General features: G+C 40.8%; 1 protein-coding gene across 1 annotated transcript in view; it reads left to right on the top strand.

Moving 5' to 3' along the window:
* Positions 1 to 1835: 1835 nt before the first annotated feature.
* The window catches only part of cps1 (carbamoyl-phosphate synthase 1, mitochondrial), a 75484-nt gene continuing 56423 nt past the window's right edge, over positions 1836 to 20896 (top strand). Inside the window, 16 exon segments of the mRNA XM_032530336.1 lie at positions 1836 to 2149; positions 3294 to 3403; positions 3643 to 3787; positions 4810 to 4899; positions 4983 to 5039; positions 5146 to 5238; positions 5409 to 5498; positions 10425 to 10553; positions 10719 to 10825; positions 11472 to 11613; positions 11740 to 11817; positions 14997 to 15095; positions 15509 to 15604; positions 19498 to 19687; positions 20708 to 20737; positions 20740 to 20864. Coding sequence (XP_032386227.1) covers positions 2024 to 2149; positions 3294 to 3403; positions 3643 to 3787; positions 4810 to 4899; positions 4983 to 5039; positions 5146 to 5238; positions 5409 to 5498; positions 10425 to 10553; positions 10719 to 10825; positions 11472 to 11613; positions 11740 to 11817; positions 14997 to 15095; positions 15509 to 15604; positions 19498 to 19687; positions 20708 to 20737; positions 20740 to 20864 — 1707 coding nt within the window. The 5' untranslated portion in view covers positions 1836 to 2023.

The raw sequence follows: 20896 nt of genomic DNA, 5'->3' as shown, positions 1-20896 counted from the left end.
CCCACTCCCTTTTTCCCCTCTTTTCCCCCTTTAAAAAATAAGTACTTTGAGCTGTGCGTTTGGGTCCCTTCCCCCGTAACAGATTTATATTCTTTCACTTACTTACTTATTAAGTTTCATATGATAAGCTTTGGGTTTGAACACTAACCATATCACCTTGTTTTTAAAGGCCTGCAATGTGTGGAGATAAACTATTTTGCAGATGTAGAGAGAGTGTGCAGCTGAGTGTGGTACCAAATGTTGAATACTATCCAGTGAATGTGGTCACAGAAGATCCAAAAAGAGTCCCAAAAAAATGCATGTTAGGCTCAGTCATCAGAGCCTCTACATAGAAAATCATGACCATTCACCAAACCAACCGTTTTACTGAACCTACTGCCGCAAGTTTCTACAAAACTGGTACAAATGTAGTAGTCTGTTGGACACTGAGGACCAGCAATGGCTCATGAGCTCTTTAGAAGCGATAATTTTCTTAGCGGAGAGAAAATACCTTGTAGTGTAAATACAGTTACCGGTATATCTATTACTTTAATGCATCACATCCTATGTAACAGTAATATAAAAATGTGGACTTGAATGTAGGTGCCATGTCAACTGTAAAGCCGGTAAAGCATGTGCTACACACTGGCAGCTAAACGATACTAGAGGCCTCTCAGTTGTTACTATAACTCAAATACATGGAGTTGCACTGTCATCTACACATCAAGTGTGCCACTACAACACTGCTGCTGATTCAAAATCACTTGGAACCTTGTTAGCAAATGCTACCACTGGATGTCACCAGTGCTCCACAGATTTGCTGAACAGGCATAGTGCAGACAGAATTTTGTCAAAGGCAACATGATCTGTAGTTAACAAAGCAGTTCAGACAAATGTAGAGGACCTACACAAAACTAAAGTATGCCAAAATCAGAAATTAATTAGAGTTTAAGACATGAGTAGCCTATAATAAATTTAAATGTAAGTGACATACTGTACCTTCCCACATGTTTAATGCAAATGGAATTTTAGCTTTTACAAAGTTACATAGAAAGCACAGTCTATTTCCCAAGTCCAATTTTTTGGAGTGTGGGGGTATTTCCTGATCTACACACATCCTATTACTCACACCCACTTTGTTCAGACTGCTGAACCCAGCAGAGTGGCAGTCAGGCAGCCCTCGCCACAGAGGACCAGTCTTGCAGTGATCAGCAAATACACACACTACTCTAATCCCTTTACCATGCAGCCTGTCCATGGTCAGTTTGCTTTTTCTTTTGCAGGCAACTGGCCTCAAAGAAAAAGCTGTAAAGAGTTTGTTGCACTAAAAGCACAAACAAGTTTGCTATAAGCGGGCACATTCATTCTAATTTGCCATGCACTTTATTTTAGTTCCTTTTCAATGTCCCAAAATGTAGACTGTTTATGTAATCAATATTTCCTCATGTGTATACTTGTTAAAAGTAGTCTATGTAACAGTTTTTTTCTTTTATAGCATCACTGTAGAAACAGAATGAAAAATAAAAAAAGAAAGGAGAACGTGAACATTTTCTTCAAAAAGGCTATTTGAAGTTTCAAGTCAGCCTTATAATGGTGGCAGTGCTCAAACTGATCACAAAAAACGTTGGCTAAACAAAATATGGTTAACTAACATATACATATACAGTTTGAGAGATTAACATCTGGTACATCAGGAGTTTAACTTTTTTTTTCTAAACTACTATCATGCGTGTTTCGATATTTTAAAACACCATCCCAGGTTAAAAAGGAGGCGTTTTACTGGAGACCAATCTAAACGCTGTGCGGTTCTTGAGTTGAGAAAAACAACCCAACGACGGCCAATCCCGATCAATTTTTCAAGCTCTCATTCGCGTGTAATGCACACGAGGAGCAACAGCCCAAAACTCACCCATTCCACTGTCATTTACACGCAAGACACAATTGTGCAATTTGCAGGACAGTGTAAATATTGAATCTTTTTTTATATCGAGAAACTTTTCATTCACGTCTGTGCTACTTTACCAAAACAGTAATTTAGGCTAATATGACAAAAATCCTGCTAGCTCACAGCGTTGTTAAATCTCTGAGACAAGGATGCGTGGTTGGCAGAAGAGTAGGAAACAGGTCGTCATGGCTGCGATTTCAAACTATGAAACTGTTTAGTTTGAAGGTAAGAGAACGGATGTATGAGTGAATGCTCTTGTTGTCAGTTGTAAATGCACGAAACAAACTTTTTAATCAGAAGTGCTGTCAATGGACCGCTAGGCCGAATCCCGCAGGAAACTCCATAAAGTCTGCGAGCTCGCCTTTACACACATGTACACATATTTTAAAAGTTGTTACCGCCTTTTTTCAAAAACAGCAGGAGCTACTCTCATATTCGGCATAGTTCCAGCACAACAAAAAAGTTCTTATTTTAACATAATTCAAACTTAAGCTAGTTGACCATTTACGACAGAACTCCACGCTCGTTCATTAGAAATTAGCTACGTTACAGCATGGTGGGAGGCAGGCACTAGCACACAGCTGAACAAAGTTGGAACCGAATTGAATTAAGTTCATGTCCGGTGGACTTTCATTACGCCGAATTTACTGGTTGCATATTGTGATTCAGTAAAACAAAGTAATTTACTTGTCTGACGCAAGTGCAAATGCCATTAAGAAATACTGTCGTAAATTCTCTGATTTCGAATGCAGTTTGGGGCGGTCACAGACAATTGAAACCCACTTTGTGTTAACTCACAGAAAAGTAGAAAACAATATAATGTTGCACTGTTGAGAGGTGATGAGATTGCCACACTGCTGTCACAGATGATATGTAGCATGCAGATGCTGGACGCTGTGCATCATGTGTGTTAATAGCATGGAGAATTGCATCATGTTAGGTGCGCTCATGATTGCGACAACTGATTTTCTCTTCACCTCACTTCCACAGAATATAACATTTATAAAACAATATATCAGCATTGTATCTATCTGTGATGTATTGGAGGATATGAATCTTTAGTAAGAGAGAAAAACAGTTCTAACGCTAATTGATCAAGGCTCTTGTGATGGACACGCACACGCACGCACGCACGCACGCACGCACACTCAAAGAACAGATTTGTCTTTCTCAGCATTCATAGCACAATTCACATTGTCCTGCAGTTTCAGCATGAAGTCCGCTGCCATCACTCCTGAACATTAAAAGTCTACAACACATTTGTTTCAAACTTACCTTTGGTCTTTCCAAACTTTCTTCATATAAAGGGAATGCATTATGCTTGGGTGAGATTTGTCTTGTCATCCGCTTGCTCTCTTTCAACTTCCAGGCCCAGACGGCCCACCTGGTCTTGGAGGATGGTACCAGAATGAAAGGATTTTCCTTTGGGCATGATGCCTCTGTAGCCGGAGAACTCGTCTTCAATACCGGCCTGGTGGGGTAAGAAGACATGCTGACATAAGTCAAATCACATTGGATTTAAGACAAAATTGTTGTCTTGAACAAGTACTATCAAATACTGAAATATCAACTTTGCTTTGAGCTTGACAACCTTGCATCTTAAGTGTATTCATTTTACATTTTCACAAATAAATTCCCAAGACAAACCTTGAGTGGATGACATGACTATGTGCTTCATCATTTACACAAGACACTATCCTGCTGTTTCCCTTTTTTAGGTATCCTGAGGCCCTGACTGATCCCAGCTACAGAGGTCAGATCCTTACCCTGACCTACCCTATTGTGGGGAACTACGGGGTACCCAACAGCCAGGAGCTGGACGAGCTGGGCCTTAGAAAACATTTGGAGTCAGAGCGTATCCAGGTTGGAAACTCAGCGATGGTTTGGGGTGTCAGGTTTTGTGGAGGTCTCAGCACTGCAATTTATTTATTAAAAAATTCTACTTTGATCCTGTCTGTCAGACGGTCAGTGCTCAACGTTGGTCCAGATTGAAATATCTCAAGAATTGAAATTTATTGCCATGACGTTTTACAGACAGTCATGATCCCTAGAGGAGGAATCCCACTGTCTTTTGTGATGCCCTTGCTTTTTTATCTAGTGGCTCCATGAGGTTGACATTTGTGGGTTTTAGGTGAAATGTCTCAACAAATATTGATTGGATTGCCATGAAATGTAGACTCTTTGTCTTCTTATGATCGATTTTGTAGGCAAAAACGCTAAAACTTCACTGGTTTCAGCTTTGCAGTTATACACATTTGCTTGTTTTTCATATATATTCCATATTCAGACGTGGACAAGCATTATGTAGTGGAAGCACACGTGGTTCTGTTTATACTTAACTGGGTGTCTTCTTACAATGACGTGTTTACAACTGTTTAATGGTGCAAACTGAATGCTCACCATCACAGACTTGGATGCCGAGAGTATAAATTATATCTTAGTTTCATATACTACTAAACTCAATACCTTTTGGGTTTTTTACAATTTTTGATCTGATTGTAGTTCTAAAATAATTTTAATAATATCAAATAATTTAATTAATCAGTTACAAAAACAATTGTTAATTGTAGTCCTACACATAATAACAGTGCAGTAGAACAACAGTTCAGTATTACCACACATGTATTGACATTTTGTGATGTAAGAACAGGTTTCTCTATGTTTATTCTCCCATGATCGGGATATTCTTGCATTCCCTAATGCCCACACAAATTTTAGGATTTTATATTTATTTATTTATCTATATTTACAGGGCAGCTCTTGACACCATAAACATGTTAGGGATATGAGCTTCAGTAGCCTAACACAAAAGTTTGTTCTGGGCCTGTTCATTTGAAAGACTGACTTGACCTTGTTTTTAAGGTTTGGTGCTTTTGTATTTCTAGGTATCTGGTCTTCTTGTTCAAGACTACAGTCACGAGTACAGCCACTGGAACTCTGTCAAGTCTTTGGGCCAATGGCTACAAGAAGAGAAGGTTTGGATTAAAATGACCACATATATGAGAGTAGGACTCTGCTGCTAGTGAATTTACAAATGTTACTTTTCCCTCTTTTAAAGGTTCCTGCACTGTTTGGAATAGACACCAGAATGCTAACCAAGATCATCAGAGACAAGGTACTGTAAATTCAAAGGTCTGAAGAACTTCTACATCTTTTTTTTTTTTTTTTTAAACAAATGGATTGGTTGATGAACTGTTAGTTTGCTTGTGATTTCTCCTCAGGGCACAGCTTTGGGGAAAATTGAATTTGATGGGCAGCCTGTTGAGATTTCTGACCCTAACCAGAGAAACTTGGTAGCAGAGGTCTCAACCAAGGTAACTGCAGCTAACTATTATATTGAACATCCCAAAGCAGTTGTTCTTCTCATTACACCATGTAGTCCTGGTACAATACACCAAAGTCTCAGATCATAGATATGTCTACAAATGGTGTTGATTAGCGCTAACCTCTCTTCTCTCTCTTTCTGTGTCCTCCCACTCACTAGGAAACCAAAGTTTTTGGAAAAGGAAACCCAATAAAAGTGGTGGCTGTTGATTGTGGTATTAAACATAACATCATTCGCCTGCTGGTTAAGGTGAGAAAGAATATAAGAAAGATTGAAAAAAAAAACATTTGTTGTTGAGTGTGCATCCGCATTAGTTCACACACCTAGAAATAATGCTTTTATGATGTAGCCCCAAATGACCTTTTCTGCACAAATATAGAAAAGATGTCAACACCCGTTAACATTTCTGCATCTGATCAAGAAAATATGAGGTGGTTATGTTAGGTCTAACAAGCTACAGAAAAGAAATCCTGTATCCGTTTGTTTCATCAACCTGTAAGAGATAGTGGGCGTTTTCTTTTTTTATGCATCATTTCATGGTTTGTCATGTATTGTGTTAATATTAGCTTGTAGTTGATTGTAATAGTGAGGCATGAAAACCAGCCTGTAGACTTGGTAATATAAATCATAGCATTAGAAATTGTACGTTTTCACTTTGGTGGTTATGTTGCTTTTTCATGGTGGCTGAAGAGTTAGGAGGACAATATAAGGAAATCATTTTTGTTTCACCCTTATTGTATTATAAATATAATTACTAATATTGTCGTTGTTGGAGAACTTTGGAGTCTTTAGAATGTGGCAAACATTTGTCATATTTAGTGAATGTATGAAGATTTTTGCTAGACAGAAGGAGGTGCTTCTGTACTAATTGGAGCATTCATTAAGACATAGGTTTATTTGGCGGCATTTATAATAAAAACACATCTGCTGAATCTGCTTTTACATACATTAAGGTTTGTGTACTGATGTCACAGTGTTGAAAAATCCTGCAGTTCTTAACAGAAGCAGAATTATCTTTATTTGCCAGGTATGAGGACACATACAAGGAATTTTTCTTTGGAGCATCGTTGCTCACAATGTGCTTACACATACAAAACAACCAAAACAATATATACACATACATTATATATTATATATATATATATATATATATATATATACACATACTCTAAACAGAAACAATATAGAGGCATGAGTGCAATGAAGAGTTCAATAAAAAGTATTTAAATGTGGAGCATAGTGCAAAGGATACTGGGATAAATATTATTATGTTATATTAAAATTTGAACATTATGAACAGTTGTGAAATAGAAAATGACAATGATGAATAATTAACAAATAATAAGTGAGATATGAGAATGGGAACAATGAGTAAATAATAAATAAGTGAGATATGAGAATTATGAATAATACTAAATAAGTGGATTAATAAGTGGAACCAGTAAACAGGTGCTGTAGAGACAGTGTTACTGGGTTATTGTCCAGAATTGAACCTGCTGCGGCTGCAATGGCTCACGGCAAAAATACAGACAAAAGTGTTAAAAACAACGACCAAGATCCAACTGCTGAACAGCAAAGCGAGAGGAGGTGTATGACCGGCGTGATCTACTGTTACTGCTCACAGTCGGTAAAGTAGGAATTATTGATCATAACGCTGCAGACTCACTCAAGACGCTTGGACGGCTATGTTCTCCGTGAGAGGCCTGCACAACACCGACTCTTTGCTCCAGCGCTACCCGCCATCAGAGGAAGCGGAGGTGGTAGCAGAAGAGAGGCAAGCGCGGAGGAGCTAGTGCTCAGAGCTAACCCATGCAGAACGCCTTTACCATCGATCCTGCTGGCTAACATCCGCACATTGGAGAACAAATTGGACAATATCAGACTTGACTTAACAACAAAATGGGATTTGAGCGATTGTTGTGCTCTGAGTTTCACTGAGACCTGGTTAAATGACAAAGTCACAGAGAACGCCATTAGCATGGGGGGGCTAACTACTTTCCGTGCAGATAGAAGTGGAGCCCTCAGTGGCAAATCTAAAGGCGGGGTGGTGTGCATCTATATCAACAACAGATGGTGCACGAACACAGATGAGATTCACACTCTTTGCTCCCTGGACATTGAGCTTCTAACAGTTAAATGTTGCCCCTTCTATTTGCAAATTATACACCCAGAGGGTGTACTCATAGTTGCTTGGGACTTCAATCAGGCAAACTTGAAAAAAGTCCTCCCTCACTTTTATCAACATGTGGACTTTGCAACAAGTGGAACCAACACACTGGATCAAATTTACACAAACATCAAGGAAGCATTCAAAGAATCACCCCACCCCCACCTTGGCTCTTCTGACCACATCTTTGTCATGCTAATTCCAGCATACAGACCCCTGCTCATCAGAACAAAGCCCTCCTTAAAGCAGTGAGTTCTGTTTGCATTCACTGGTCTTTCTTCAAAGATGCTGCCACCAAAGGCCATACCAAAGACATCGAGGAGTGTGCTGATGTTGTATCAGGATACGTACTCAAGTGCATGGATGATGTCTGTGTCACAAAAAACATCAGCCCGGGCGAACCAGAAACCATGGATGACAACAGAGGTCCGAGCCCTGCTCAAAGCCCAGAACTCTGCCTTCAAATCTGGGGATGTCACTGCTCTCAGGTCTGCAAGAGCCAATCTGAACAAAGCAATCAGATTGGAAAAGAGGGCACATGGATAAAAAGACTGTGGCAGGGAATCCAGGCTGTCACGCACTATAGGACTGCTCCCTAGTCCTGTGACAACAATACGGATTTCCTCAACAATCACTTTGGTTGTTTGAAGCACAGAACACACACCAGTGAAGAAAACCACCCCACAGGAAGGAGACCAGGTGCTCAAACTGGATTCAGCAGATTCAGCAAAATTGACCCGCGGAAAGCTGCTGGTCCAGACACGATACCTGGCTGCTTGCTTGGGGAGTGTGCAGCCCAACTCCCTCAACAACATCTCCCTGAGTCAGGCTGCTGTGCCTTCATGCTACAAAACCTCAGCCGTCATCCCTGTTCCAAAAAAAACCACCATCACTAGTCTGAATGACTACCGGCCCGTAGCACTCACTTCCATAATAATGAAGTGCTTTGAGAGACTAGTGAAAGACCACATCTCACCTGCCCTCCCCCCTTTACTGGACTCATTTCAGTTCGCCTACCGCCCACACCGCTCTACTGGGGATGCCATATCCCCTACACTGCACTTTAGCCTGGAATACCTGGAGAAGAAGAACTCTCTTGTGCGGATGCTGTTCGTTGAGTTCAGCTCGGCATTCAACACCATAATGCCTCAGCATCTGGTCAACAAGATGAGCTCAGACGCTCTGGGCATAAGTTCTCCTCTGTGTAACTGGATACTGGATTTCTTCACAGACAGGCCTCAGTTTGTGTCACCACCATCTCACTGAGCACTGGCTCCCCACAGGGATGTGTTCTCAGCCCTCTTCTCTTCACACTGATGACTCATGACCGTCCAGCACCAATCACATCATAAAGTACGCGGACGACATGACAGAGATGGGTCTTATCCAGGACGGAGATGAGAGGGCATACAGGGAGGAGGTGAGACTTTTTGCAAACAAACAACTCAGCCCTGAATGTTGAGAAAACCAAGGAGATGGTGGTTGACTTCAGGAGAAATCGGCCCATGCACGCCCGGATCCACATCAATGGGACCGCTGTGGAGATTGTAAAACACACAAAGTTCCTGGGGGTTCAGGTGGTTGACAACTTGTCCTGGGACCTGCACACCTCCTCCCTCTGCACTTCTCTCTGGTTTGGGAACTGTAACGCTATAGAGAGAAAGGTGCTGAGCAGAGTGGTGAGGATGGCTGAGTGGATTATTAGGACTACTCTGTCCACCATTCAGGAGCTGGCCCGGAAAAGATGCCTGTCAAATTCAAAGAGCTTCATCAAGGACCCCACTCACCTTCACTTTAAATATGGAAATTTATACTTTATACTCTTTCCAACTGTATATATCTAGTATCTAGATATTTATATTTTTCAGTTTTTTTAGACGCTATATATTTATCACTTTACATCCTCTGCAAACCCATATAGGCATTTAAGCATTTATTTATTTTAATTCATATAAATAATAACTCAACTTTTCCACTGTGTTTTCAATTGTTTCTGTGCTGTATTCTTTTTTTAAGCTGTGAACTTTGCTCGTAATTTTGTACTACAGAGTACTGTGGTATGACAATCAAGAAATCTTGAATCTTGAAAGGCAAAACTTTCCAGAGGGTGAAACGTGGCCATCTTTTGATGAAGGAATGCGTTCGTCAAATGCTTCTGACACCATGTAAAGAATTCAGATGTCCACACGGGTCTTAGACGTCAATGAATCCTTTGTATTGTTAAGCAAACGAGCAGGAAACATACAGGGAGGTGCTCAAACTTAACTCTCCACAATTGTGTGTGTGTGTGTGTGTGTGTGTGTGTAATAGTATATTTAGTTTATATATGCAAAGTTAAATCAGTACATGTTTATGTTTACCTTGTTCAGCTTTGTTGTCCTTGTTTGTGTATTTCTGTGTATGTACAGCTTTCAGTTTCTAGCTCCTCATATCTGAATAAACTCCCAGAAACCTGTAGATCCGCTGCTACTCTCAGTTCTTTAAATCAAGGCTGAAGACCTTTCTATTTGATGCTGCCTTTCTTTAAATGACTAATCATTTCTTTAAATTCTTATGCTGCACTGTAAATTTTATTCTTGTGTTTTATGTTTCTCTTTGTTTTTTACTGTCTATTCATGTGTTTTACCGGTTTTTAATGCTTGTGATTTTTAACTGTTTTTACTGTGTTTTACTGTTTAACTGATTTTGTGTAAAGCACTTTGAATTGCCTTGTTGCTGAAATTGCTATACAAATAAAGCTGCCTTGCCTTGCCTTGCCTTACTTTGAGAGCAACAAAAAGTCAAAGTCAAATTACCTATATGTGTTCACACTTACTTGGCCATTAAAGCTGGTTCTGATTCTGACATTTAACATCTATGTTTACAACTAGATGGATGAATTCTGGACTGGTGTCAAATTTGTTTAGAACTATTAAGTTATTGACTTCACATTAAGATGTTCAATAAGCAAGAGGAATACCATAACATTACACAATGGCTTGACGTGCTCTAAATGTCTCTATGTGCAGAAGGGTGCAGAGGTCCACCTCGTACCGTGGGATCAGGACTTGCAGAGTCTAGATTACGACGGGCTTTTCATCTCCAATGGACCAGGAGATCCGTCTTTGGCCAAGACACTCATCAACAACGTTGCCAAGGTAAGACATGATGCTGTTGAAATATTTTGATTGCTTGTGACGTTTAACCATGAAGAGTAGTAGTTATTTAAAGTGCAATTGCAGTTTTTAATGGCCGATTATGTTTATATCATGCACTACAGTGGTACCTTTCATTAAATATTATTTGTGTTTCGTCCTGTAAAGGTGCTGGAGAGTGATCATCCCAAGCCAGTGTTTGGGATCTGTATGGGCAACCAGATCACTGCTCTGGCTGCAGGAGCTCAGTCATATAAGCTACCTATGGGCAACAGGTGAACTCTTTCATAGTTCAACATAAGTAAGGTATAATATGCACACTCCTAAGATTCAAATGTGCCCTGTGGAGCTTTCTTGTAAACAAACAAAGGTATGTTTACATTTAGTGTTACTCATGAAAATGCATTGTGTTTGTAATGATTTAAGAATGGAGAGGAGACTTTTAAAGTGCAAACATACTCAAACAGAATACAAAAAGTAATTAAAACTACACAACAACACAAAACAGAACTCATTTTGGGACAGGGCCTGGTGGGAAAAAAACCAACACTAAATATATACCTAAACACTATGAACAGTATTCATCTTGGCAAGATGGCCTAGTGAAAAGGGAGAAAAGCAGCATTTTCACAGTGTATCCTTGATGTCTAAAAAACCCCAAATGTATCCAGTACATTTCTTTGCTTATAAAATATCTGTTAATCTCTGCATTGTTTACAGCTGTTTACTAGCTTGCAGTTTTTATTTTTCTCCCAGTCTTTGTTTGCGTATTGCACCATATTTTGTTACCGTCGCCAGTTCATCATAGAAATAGTGTGACAGCATATGTATCCTCCTGTCACCCTCCTGTATCCGCATACGTGTGCAGGGGATAAATAAAATAACAACAACTTTATTTTCTGCATATGTGCTGCTCCCCAGAGGCCAGAACCAGCCGGTACTGAATGTGATGACGGGCCAGGCCTTCATTACGGCACAGAACCACGGCTACGGCATAGACAGCCAGTCCTTGCCCCCAGGGTGGAGCCCACTTTTCATCAACGCCAATGATGGCACAAATGAGGTTGATTTCACCCATGGAATTTTTTTTTTCTACTTTTTTTTTCCTAATGGGTTTTGGATAAAAGCACCAGCTTCTCTTACAGACTAAATGTACTCAAGCAAATAAGTAACTCTTCATATTTTCCAGGGCATCATGCACAACACAAAGCCTGTGTTTACGGCCCAGTTTCACCCGGAAGCTAAAGGCGGTCCCACTGACACAGAGGTAATTAATTAAAGGCTTAGATAGCAGCAATGAAGTGGCTAGGGAAAGTCATTGTTTATATGTATATTGTATGGAATGTAAACCAGACAAAGTGGTTAAAACAATAGAATATATATAAGCAGTTACAACATCACTGGCAATGAAGGTGTGATCATCTGAGGTGCCTGATGTTTGACAGCATCAGAGCCCAAGGTGCCTGTCACTTTCCCTACAATAAAGCGTTGATGATTCTGTGCTTCAGTTCTTGTCCCCCACATGACAGGTAAGGACTGTAGTTCAAGGGTCAAACAATGTTGTAACCTCCTGTCATATTAAGGAATAATAATAAGACCTGTCTCCTCTATCAGAACATGCAGTTGACAGCTCTGCTGGAGAATTCTTGCCTTTCTCTTGGGTGTGACTTTCAGGGGCATAAGAATCAAAAAATCTTGCACTGTGCCCATGATAAATATTGCGTGTCTTGGGAGGGAGGGAATCACTTCTTTTACTTTAACCTATGCATGTTAGGGCAGCACAATACTTTGTTTATTGTAGTCGCAATATCAACTGACGAAAGAAACTTAGAGATTTTTTGTGTTAGTTAAAAGAAACTATCAGTAAATAAGCAGCAAAAGGTAACAATACTCTTTTTAGTGGTGCCTTTTACATTCAATTCAATGTTCCATTTGTTCAATAGAAGAATGTTAGAAATTATTTTGTTTTATTTGCTTTAAATTTAATTAGCTGCAAATACTGAAAGCAGCCGAAATGCAGAACTAAGTACAGTTTAATATCTGTTTATTTATTGCAAGTCATATCTTTATTGTAATATGCAACAATGTTATCGCATATTGCACTTTTGTTTCATATTGGGCAGTTCTGCAGAATCTGCTGTAGCCACTCTCCCAGTTTGGGGGTCACAACCCCCAGTGCTCCGATTACCACTGGCACCACTGTTGCTCTTACTTCCCACATCTTTTCTAGCTCCTCTTTCAGCCCTTGGTATTTCTCAAGCTTCTCATGTTCCTTCTTCTTGATGTTGCTGTCGCTTGGGATTGCCACATCTATCACTACTGCCTTCTTCTGCTGTTTGTCGATGAACACGATATCTGGTTGGTTAGCCATCACCAGTTTGTCAGTCTGGATCTTGAAGTACTACAGGATCTTAGCTCGGTCATTCTTGACTACCTTAGGAGGTGTCTTCCATTTTGACCTTGGGACTTCCAGCCCATACTCGTGGTAGATGTTCCTGTACACTATGACAGCTACCTGGTGATGGCGTTCCATGTACGCACTTCCTGCCTGCATCTTACACCCATCTTACACATCCTTGCACAGTCTGCACCTGGGGTCCTGCCTGGTGTGGTAGACCCCAGCCTCTATTGATCTTGTACTGAGTGCCTGTTCTTGTGCTGCCATGAGTAGTGCCTCTGTGCTGTCCTTCAGTCCAACCTTTTCCAGCCACTGGTAGGATTTCTTGATATCAGCCACTTCTTCTATTTGTCTGCGGTACACGCCGTGCAGCGACCTGTCCCTCCATGACGGTTCTTCATCTTCCTTGTCCTCACCTTCGGGTTTCTGCTGCCTGAGGTATTCACTAAGCCCTTCTTTCTGATGCACTCCTGGATCTTCGTCCTTTCATCTTTTCATCCTGGACAGTGGTTTTGACACTCACTAGCCCTCGGCCTCCATCGCTACGCTTGATGTACAGTCTCAGGGTGCTGGATTTGGGGTGAAACCCTCCATGCATTGTGAGGAGCTTTCTCGTCTTGATGTCAGTAGCCTCTATCTCATCCTTTGGCCAGTTTATTATCCCAGCGGGGTATCTGATGACTGGCAGGGCGTATGTGTTGATGGCTCGGATCTTGTTTTTCCCATTCAGCTGACTTTTCAGGACCTGCCTCACTCTTTGTAGGTATTTGGCTGTGGCGGTCTTCCTTGCTGCCTCCTCATGGTTTCCGTTAGCCTGTGGCACCCCAAGGTATTTGTAGCTATCCTGAACATCTGCAATGTGGCCTTCTGGTAGTTCAATCCCCTCAGTTCTGATCATCTTCCCTTTTTTTGATACCATGCAACCACACTTGTTCAGTCTGAACGACATTCCAATGTCGTTGCTGTAGATCCTGGTATTGTGGATCAGTGAGTCGATATCTCGCTCATTTCTGGCATACAGCTTGATGTCATCCATGTAGAGGAGGTAACTGATGATTGTTACGCTTCAGAATCTGTATCCGTAGCCAGTGTTTGTGATGATCTGGCTGAGGGGGTTCAGGCCTATGCAGAACAGCAGCGGGGATAGTGCATTGCCTTGGTATATGCCACACTTGATGGTGACTTGTGCAATTGGCTTTGAGTTTGCTTCCAGACTTGTTTTCCACAGCCTCATTGAGTTCTTGATGAAGGCTAATAGTGTTCTGTTGACCTTGTACATCTCCAAGCATTCCAGTATCCATGTATGTGGCATTGAGTCGTAGGCTTTCTTGTAGTCAATCCAGGCAGTGCACAGAGTGGTCTGCCTGGTCTTGCAGTCTCGAGTGACTGCTCTATCCACCAGTAGCTGGTGCTTGGCTCCTCTGGTGTTACTATACATTTGTTGTTTTTATTATATATATATATATTTAGCTTACTCAGTGGAGTGTGTCAACCCATGTAGACTGAGTCCTTTGCAGCTGCCCAAGTTTGAATAAGACCTGCCGCCCTTTGCTGCATGTCATCCCCGCTTTCTCCCCTTTCCTCTCCGTCTGTTCTATCCAATAAAGAAGCGCCCCCCCCCAAATAAATAAAATTAATCTTGAAATATATTCCTAATTATAACTATTCAAGTGATGTGTACATAACAAAAAAGTACAAACAATATGTATTTTTGTTTCTTAATATTAATTCTAAAGGGTTGTTGAAATTAATAAGATGCCATTATATTGTGTGGTTTTTCTGTACATTTAAATGAACAGATTTCAGAATTCTTGCAGGACAAAAGCAGTCTTATCCAAAAGTTTCCTCAAAGTGTTATGGTTTTTTCTCCGGATTCCGTTGCATACCTAAAAACCTTGTGCCCTTAGGTAGATCTTGGTCTTTATATCAACTAACTGCTTTGGCTACATAAATGACTTGAAAATGTCAGTTCAATAACAGTATTAGGCTAACAACAACTGACACGCTCCTCATAATAATAATATTGTTATTTTTATTTGTGTCTACAGTTTCTCTTCGATGCCTTTATGTCGCTGATCAAGAAAGGAAAAGATGCCAATATAGTTTCAGTAATGCCTAAAAAACCACAGATTCCTCCCAGAGCCCAGGTAAAGTATGTCACAAAGGTTTAGCAGGTTCATGTATGCCTTTATAAAAACAGCCTGTGCTTTCAAGTGTGTTCAGGACTAACTTTTGAGGGTGTAAAAGGTTAACAGAGAATTTATCAAATGGGTTACTTAATAAGAAATACAGTGTATATATATATATAACATATTTTATGATGATCTTATGCAGTCTCTGATTTATAGTGGAAAAATGACATTTGAAAAAACAGGAAGGAATACTTGAACTGAAGTATCTGAAATGCTGCCCATTAGTTACATGTCAAGGAGTTTGACATTAGGGTTACTATGTTTAAGACAATGTATTTGCAAATGGAGGTCAATGCTGTTGCCGTCAGTAACTGTATTACATGCTGTCAATGACTGCATGTGTTTCCTGTCTATTTGTGTAAATGCAGGTGTCAAAGGTGCTCATACTGGGTTCTGGTGGTCTGTCTATAGGTCAGGCTGGAGAGTTTGACTACTCTGGATCACAGGCCATCAAGGCCATGAAGGTAGGAGATGACAAGTATTAATCTGTTGCTAAAAAAGTATCCCAAAAATGTACTTAACTGCTTACTTGTTTGAATAACAAGTGTTAAAATGACAGTACCCGGCTATTTTATTAATGCTGATTTTAAAAATTAATTTATTTTTACCTGTGTTAAACTCAGACACTGAAAATCGTCCCCAATGAAAAGGAAATTCCCTGCTGAGTTCAATGACACATGATTAAATGGGTCACCAGTTATGGAAGGGGGCGTGGCTTGAGGACAGGGGGCGGTTCAAAACATCACCAATGAAGAAGGAACTTTCTGCTGAGTCAATGACACCTCACACAAGACTGTACCTTACACTGTTCAAATGGTATGAAAAGGGGCATGACCTGAGTGAGTGAGGCGGCTCAGTATCACATGTAGACCACACATTATAAGTTTCATGTAAATCAGATGATGTTTGTCATATAAGGCTGATTTCCTGTTGCCAGTTGGTGGCGCTATGGCTAAAAGTCCATATTGGCCTCTATATGTGCTCAGGTCCTTGACTCTCATTGATTGTGGAAATTTTCAAGCAGATATGACAATGTACACTGTAGTTACAGCCACTTTCTTGTTCATCGCTAAACACTCAAAATGGCTGCCAGGGCACGCCCACATCGTTTGACGAAAAGTTTTTCTTTTAATAAGTTTTCATCGTTAAGGTCTTTAGATGACGCAGACAGAATTTGAAGTCCATCTGATGAAATCTCTAGGAGGAGTTTGTTAAAGTATAGCACCTTGACTTTTAGGCCTACTTCCTGTTGCCACTAGGGGCGTTATGACTTTGAGCCAATATCGACGTGTATATGTTGTCAGGTTTGGACACTGATGAATCGTGAAAAGTTTCAAGCCAATTGGACAATGTACACTCAAGTTACACCCACTTTCTGTTTTGATGGCGAATCACAAAAAATGGCCACCCACCCACGGCCATGTCTATGACATCATTTTTTTCTTTTTATAACATTTCATCTTTAATGTCTTAAGCTGTTAAAGTATGACATGTGAAAATAGCCAAAATCGCACTAATGTTGAACTTTCAATACAAAATGGCGGACTTCCTGTTGGGTAAAGGGTATGGGTCCAATGAATTTTTATATATGTCTTGCCATGGTACATAGGTGTACCAAGTTTGTGAGGCTTCATTAAACGTACTGCAGGGGCTCAATTTTCTTAATTTTGTAGGGGGCGCTAGCTCAACAGACAGACAGGGAGAGCTTATGTGCCTCGTCAAATGGAAGAACTCTGACGCTGTGGCCCTGCTGCCAGCGAGCGAAGCCACCGCCAGGTGTCCCCAGGTGGTCATCCACTTCTAAGAGCAGAAGCTGACCTGGCACTGTGGTCGAGGAGCTGTGTGTGTGTGTGTGGTGTGTGTGTGTGTGTGTGTGTGTGTGTGTGTGTGTGTGTGTGTGTGTGGTTGTGTGTGTGTGTGTGTGTGTGTGTGTGTGTGTTGTGGGTGTGTGTGTGTGTGTGTGTGTGTGTGTGTGTGTGTGTGTGTGTGTGTGTGTGTGTGTGTGTGTGTGTGTGTGTGTGTGTGTGTGTGTGTGTGTGTGTGTGGTGTGTGTGTGTGTGTGTGTGTGTTCCTAAAATACGTAAATGAAGAGTTCCTTCTTCATTGGTGATGCTTTGGCCCGCCCCTTTTGTGTAAGCCACGCCCCCTTTCATAGATAATGAAATGTATGATGTAGAGGGTTGTGTGACATATCATTGAACTCAGCAGGAAGTACCCTTTTCATTTGTGACAATTTTCAGTGTCTGAGTGACACACAAATGCACGGTTGCAAGGACCGGCGTCTGCCAGTAATCTCAACGCGCGCAGATTAGTGAGGGCCCGTCCAACGCTGCTGCGTTGGTCTTTTCATAGAATTTTTAGACTATAACAAATATACAGTTTATACAGTGCCTTACGAAAGTATTTGGCCCACTTGAACTTTTCAACCTTTTGACACATTTCAGGCTTCAAACGTAAAGATATAAAAATTTTATTTTTTGTAAAGAATCACTAACAAGTGGGACACAATTGTGAAGTGGAATGAAATCTATTGGATATTTTAAACTTTTTAGCAAATAAAAAACTGAAAAGTGGTGTGTGCAAAATTATTCGGCCCCTTTACTTTCAGTGCAGCAAACTCACTCCAGAAGTTCAGCGAGGATCTCTGAATGATCCAATGTTGTCCTAAATGACTGATGGTGATAAATACAATCCACCTGTGGGTGATCAAGTCTCTGTATAAATGCACCTGCTCTGTGATAGTCTCAGGGTTCTGTTGAAAGCGCAGAGAGCATCATGAAGACCAAGGAACACACCAGGCAGGTCCGTAATATTGTTGTGGAGAAGTTTAAAGTCGGATTTGGATACAAAAAGATTTCCCAAGCTTTAAACATCCCAAGGAGCACTGTGCAAGCGATCATTTTGAAATGGAAGGAGTATCAGACCACTGCAAATCTACCAAGACCTGGCCGTCCCTGTACACTTTCAGCTCAGACAAGGAGAAGACTGATCAGAGATGCAGCAGAGCCCTGTCACTCTGGATGACTCAGAGATCTACAGCGAGTGAGATCTGTCCATAGGACAACAATCAGTCGTACACTGCACAAATCTGGCCTTCATGGAAGAGTGGCAAGAAGAAAGTCCTTTCTCAAAGATATCCATAAAAAGTCTCGTCTAAAGTTTGCCACAAGCCACCTGGGAGACACACCAAACATGTGGAAGAAGGTGCTCTGGTCAGATGAAACCAAAATCGAACTTTTTGGCCACAATGCAAAACGATGCTTGGCGTAAAAGCAACACAGCTCATCACCCTCAACACACCATCCCCACTGTCAAACATGGTGGTGGCAGCATCATGGTTTGGGCCTGCTTTTCTTCAGCAGGGACAGGGAAGATGGTTAAAATTGAGGGGAAGATGGATGCAGCCAAATACAGGACCATTCTGGATGAAAACCTGTTGGAGTCTGCAAAAGACCTAAACTGGGACGGAGATTTATCTTCCAATAATCCATCCAACCTCACTGAGCTCGAGCTGTTTTGCAGGAAGAATGGGCAAGAATTTCAGTCTCTCGATGTGCAAAACTGATAGAGACATACCTCAAGCGACTTGCAGCTGGAATCGCAGCAAAAGGTGGCTCTACAAAGTATTAACGCAAGGGGGCCGAATAATTTTGCACGCACCACTTTTCAGTTTTTTATTTGCTAAAAAAGTTTAAAATATCCAATAGATTTCGTTCCACTTCACAATTGTGTCCCACTTGTTGGTGATTCTTCACAAAAAATTAAAAATTTATATCTTTAGTTTGAAGCCTGAAATGTGTCAAAAGGTTGAAAAGTTCAAGGGGGCCGAATACTTTCGCAAGGCACTGTAGCAGATCTATTTAAAAACTTACAGAAGACTTTTCACACTTGAAGAAATTTAAATAATTTGGTGTGCATACTGTATGGTACCCATTCTAGTCTCTGTGGAATAGGTCTTTTCACGGAAGGCAATTTGATATGTCACAGTAGGAAAAGCACACGTGTGAACTGTAAAGTTAGGCTGGCTGCATTCTGGCTAGCTGCTTTGTTTCAATAGCCTGATATTGTGCATGTTGGCTCAGTGTCACCGCTTACTGGCACACCTGATTAGATTAGAGCCATTGTTAATGTTATTAATAACACCTGTGCTTTTTCTACTCTGACAAGACAACATTTCTGCTGTAAATGTCTATTGTCTAAAGATGTACCAGACCAACAGAAACCAACAGAAATACTTGTTGGGCTGAAACACCATCGTAGTACATTTAGAATGAAAGACATGAGTCTGACTGATTATCGTATTCTGGTTTTCTTTTAAAAAAATAAATAAATTAACCCTGTGGACATGTTGTTATAGGAGGAAAACCTGAAGACAGTGCTCATGAACCCAAATATAGCCTCAGTTCAGACCAATGAAGTGGGAACCAAGCAGGCCGATTCTGTCTACTTCCTGCCTGTCACGCCACAATTTGTCACTGAAGTCATCAAGACCGAGCGTCCAGATGGCATCCTGCTCTCCATGGGCGGACAGACTGCACTCAACTGCGGTGAGATATGTGCAACTGTTTGCGGCAATGTCCTATGGAGTTCTGTGCAAGGCACTTGCACTGGCAATAGTGGCATTTGCAATGTTCAGTGACACCTTTTCCACTTTTTGACCAACTTGAGTGTCAGGATGAGTTTTAAAAAAAAATAATTTTATTAGATTTTTCTGCATGTTTAAAGGTGAATATAGCATATCCGGTTCATAATTGTATTTTGTGTTTGTATGTTCAAAAAATACATAGTCTCATACTGCCCATTGCTGCTGCACTTATATTTACCCTCAGTGTGAGATGCTCTGCTGGAGCGCCTGTCTCTTTCAGACCCACTCCCGACAAAGCCAAGTCTGCTTTGATTGGCCAGGGTGTTTCCTGGTAGCTCAGCTGCGCCCCAGTTTTGTTTAACTAGTAGCAGCTGGAGCTATTGCTTCGACGTATATGGCAGGAATTTCTACCGTAAAAAAACAGCAGATAAAGGCTTCTGAACGAAATACTACCCAATCAGACATGTTTCAGCAGTAATGCAACTTGAAATTGGGGAGAATTTAATACCCTAATAGAGTATAGCAGACATAGAGGCAGTAAAATTGTAGATAAAGTCTTGCAAACCAATTACTACATAACCAAAATTGTTTCAGGAGTAATGTGACCCGGAATGGGGGAGAATTTAACAAAATTGGCAGCCAAGATGACATATTTTACTGCCGTTAGCATTTAGCTGCATGCGACAATATTACCACCACAGTAGCCCTATGCTGCATGCCATTCTCCCTCTCTGTCCCCTTGCATATCTATAGCATGCATTCTATATAGGCCTAAAATACCACAAAAAAAATTGTCTTGGAGTTGTGTAACACTTAGCCGAGAGTGGGAAAAACTGTTGAAACTGGAGCGTTATGAACATTTAACATAAAAAAAAATCCGACATTATAACATTGTAGATATGACAAAAAAAAAAGAAAAAAATATTAATATGTCCACTTTAACCATGCATCTGTGTGGATTGGTGTGTTGTGTGGTGTTCAGGAGTTGAATTATTCCAGAGTGGTGTCCTTGAGCATACGGGGTGAAGGTCCTGGGAACCCCAGTTGAATCCATCATGGCCACAGAGGACAGACAGCTTTTTGCGGACAAACTGAATGAGATTGATGAGAAGATTGCACCCAGTTTCGCTGTGAAGTCGGTAAGGATCCAATAACAAGTAGAAATAACTTT

Source organism: Etheostoma spectabile, chromosome 11, assembly GCF_008692095.1.
Source record: "Etheostoma spectabile isolate EspeVRDwgs_2016 chromosome 11, UIUC_Espe_1.0, whole genome shotgun sequence".
In the NCBI taxonomy this organism is placed as follows: Eukaryota; Metazoa; Chordata; class Actinopteri; order Perciformes; family Percidae; genus Etheostoma; species Etheostoma spectabile.
This window is presented reverse-complemented; position numbering and strand designations above follow the sequence as displayed.